The sequence below is a fragment of the Capsicum annuum genome, unplaced genomic scaffold (assembly GCF_002878395.1).
Source record: "Capsicum annuum cultivar UCD-10X-F1 unplaced genomic scaffold, UCD10Xv1.1 ctg47575, whole genome shotgun sequence".
In the NCBI taxonomy this organism is placed as follows: domain Eukaryota; kingdom Viridiplantae; phylum Streptophyta; class Magnoliopsida; order Solanales; family Solanaceae; genus Capsicum; species Capsicum annuum.
The window spans coordinates 1-2,921 of NW_025855229.1; the positions used below are offsets into that span (position 1 = coordinate 1).

Below are 2,921 nucleotides of genomic sequence, written 5' to 3' on the forward strand. Positions count from 1 at the left end.
AAATATTCTCCTATATATGCTGCTGCTCTTGCATAGTCTACTCACACAAATAATCCTGTCTAAATTTCACTTCCATTCATAGGGTTCCAATTCTTGAAAATCTTGACGCAAGTGATAAAAATTCTGTCTTTTGAGGCCTTATTTTATCAATTCTTGGTTGAATTGTGGAGATATGGATCAATTTGTGATCTTACTATGTTTCAGTACATGGTTTCTGCTTTTCAAAAAGAAAAATCTGTCTAAAAAGGCTGAGGATCTTCTGGATCTAGCACCAATCCTACAGGGAATCCTAACTCGACTCTGTTACAATGAGTTGAAAATAACTACTCAAGATTTCAGTAGAAAGCTTGGGGAAGGAGGGTTGCAGAAGCAGGATGATGATGAAGATGAAGAGGGGAATGAAAACAAGGGTTTAGAACAATTTCTGTGCCCTTTTTTCTGTGTATTTACTTTTCTAAATTTTTTTGCCTCCTATTTAATAGGTTTTGTAATTTTTGAATTGGTATATTTTGTAAAATAAAATCTTCTGATATATTTTGTAATATGGGCTTTAATATTGTATATTTATGTGATTTTTCCAAATAAAAAATAAATGTCTTGCCAAATATTTTCCCTCCGTAGTCCAATGTGTAGACTTTCGGAACCCTTCATTTAGTAGTGTGAACCCAAAAAGGTCACAAATCAAGAATATAATATAGCGTTGACAACTTGAACAAGCTAACTTGTAAGCATCTTTAAAGATTATTCTAAATAAGTATGTCAAATTTGACCAACTATATATATACTAGATAAGTATGCCCGTACTTAGCACAGAACATGCAGAATTTAAAGTAACTTTTTATTTGCTACAAGTATTTTGAGGTGTAAACCTGAAATTGAATTTAAACTATTTACTTTTTGAAAATACACTTAGTATGTTATTGTTGATGAATTTTCTCCCATAAAGAAACAACCCTCTTAATTCAAACCAAATTAAGAAGCATTATGCAAAGATTTTGTATGATAGATTTAAAATATAAACTAACAGATTGTATCTAGTTGTTTTGCACCTTAGAACACAAAATATGTACATATCAATATGTTGAATGTACACTCTAATCATGCTTTTCATAAGTTTCAAGTAATATGTATGATAGTTCCTACTTAGATTTTCTGTTTCCACATTATCCTCGGAAAACGGCGTACGAAAAGTTTTACATCGCCTTCAAAATGCAGACAAACCTTCATAAAGTTATAAAACAACAACATATCCAATGTAATCCTACAAGTGTGATCTGAGGATAGAGTGTACACACAACTTACTCCTACCTTGAAAGGTAGAGAGACTATTTCTCAAGAACTGAAGTTGTGTTATAATGTTGAAACAGGAAAACAAAATGCTTCTATAAACTAGGTGAATGATTTACTTTGGGAGAGAAACGGCCAGCAACTTTGCTAGAATTCAAAAAATAATACAAAATTCTCTCATAACAAATACTACAAGACATTTATAAATTGCTTGTTACTATGTAAGATTAAGTAACAAATACTACAAGACATTTATAAATTGCTTGTTACTCTGTAAGATTAAGTTGCTTCCAGAAAGCTTCTTTCCCTGCAAGTCATAAAAAATTTGACCATATTTAAATTCAAATAATTATATTACTAAACAAAGACTACGGCATGATCCAGAGAAGGAATCTTTATACATCTAATTTTTTTATATAACATGATAATGATCTTTTGGAAACATACAAGATGCTATGTTACAGAAGTCAGATCAGAGGAGCCCTTACTTCTTAAACAACTAATTGAAACAGAAATCTATCTTCCTTGAATAAAACATTACATATTTAAAGATTACATTGAGAATAACTCTTTCACTTTCCAATAGTAGTAACGTTATACTTTTTCCAATAGATGGATTACAATATACCAATCGATGGATCTACTACGGCTCAATCCCGAATAAGTAGGACAGAGTCCAATATATACACTCAAAATCAAAATACTACTATTTTCCCCTCTCAAAAGAATCTTATATAGTAACTTCTTTATTATATTAGGACCAATGGATTTAACCAACACTCCTGAGGCTTGTAACAGTTCCTCTCACAGATCATCAAGAAAAAGATGTGGCTGCTGTAAACTTATTTCACGAGATTATTGTTTGATGATAAGTTAAATACCCCAACAAATAATTTCCAATCTTTGTAGCAAGAGGGAAAGAAACTGAAAATAGAGAACTTGTGACGCCTCGAATTTGTAGTCAAAATCCCAGCAGAAGGAACATGATACCGTAAGCAGTAAAGAGCTATTATAATAATGCTTCTCAAAATGAAAGCTAATCAATTAGGGGATAATTAGTTTCCAAATGTTACAAGAAAAGTAGTATATATGCAATGCAGTTTTAATGAATTAGAGGATTAATCAGCAAGGTTCATCCAAGTACTTAAGGCAACATATTAAAAAATGATATTACCTTCCCAATGCATCATAAGTTGCTGCAAGATTGCTATAGACACCAAGGGTATCTTGATGACAAGGACCACACTCCTGTTCCAGAATTCGTCTTGCTTCCTCAAAGAATTCAGCAACCTCATCTATTTTGAATAACTGAACAGAAGACAATCCTATCTGATTCAAAACAACCCGAAAGAACGTTGACTTCCTCTCACTGCCAGCCCTGAGTTTTGCTACAACATTTTCAAAGTTGTGTGCCTCTTCATATCTTCCAACCATATGGAACATAACTCCCATCCGTGCTTCAATGCCAGCAATCGTACTTTGCTATCCTGGTTTATCCTCCAAAAGTTTAATTGCCTTGAGCAGGAGTTTCAGTGCCTCCTCAGGTTCATTAAATAACTCATAAATAACTGAAATTTCTGTCAACCCACAAGCAGTCTCTTCTGTAGTCGTTCTAGGCCCAGGTTTTGCATATA

General features: G+C 32.8%; 1 protein-coding gene across 1 annotated transcript; it reads right to left on the reverse strand.

The window, feature by feature from the left end:
* Positions 1-1,136: 1,136 nt before the first annotated feature.
* Positions 1,137-2,915, reverse strand: LOC124892473 (protein KINESIN LIGHT CHAIN-RELATED 1-like). Its single transcript, XM_047403756.1, has 2 exons — positions 2,462-2,915; positions 1,137-1,594 (listed from the first exon to the last, which is right to left on the reverse strand). Exons 1-2 carry the CDS (start codon positions 2,737-2,739, stop codon positions 1,567-1,569), a joined length of 306 nt encoding a protein of 101 aa, XP_047259712.1. The 5' UTR covers positions 2,740-2,915; the 3' UTR covers positions 1,137-1,566.
* Positions 2,916-2,921: the final 6 nt, after the last annotated feature.

Bases quoted from the DNA above. Each gene is read 5' to 3' on its own strand.
- LOC124892473 (XM_047403756.1), bottom strand. From the start codon at position 2,739: ATGGGAGTTATGTTCCATATGGTTGGAAGATATGAAGAGGCACACAAC. The intron at 1,595-2,461 runs GTAATATCATTT...TATGACTTGCAG, and splicing joins ACTTATGATGCATTGGGAAG to GGAAAGAAGCTTTCTGGAAG.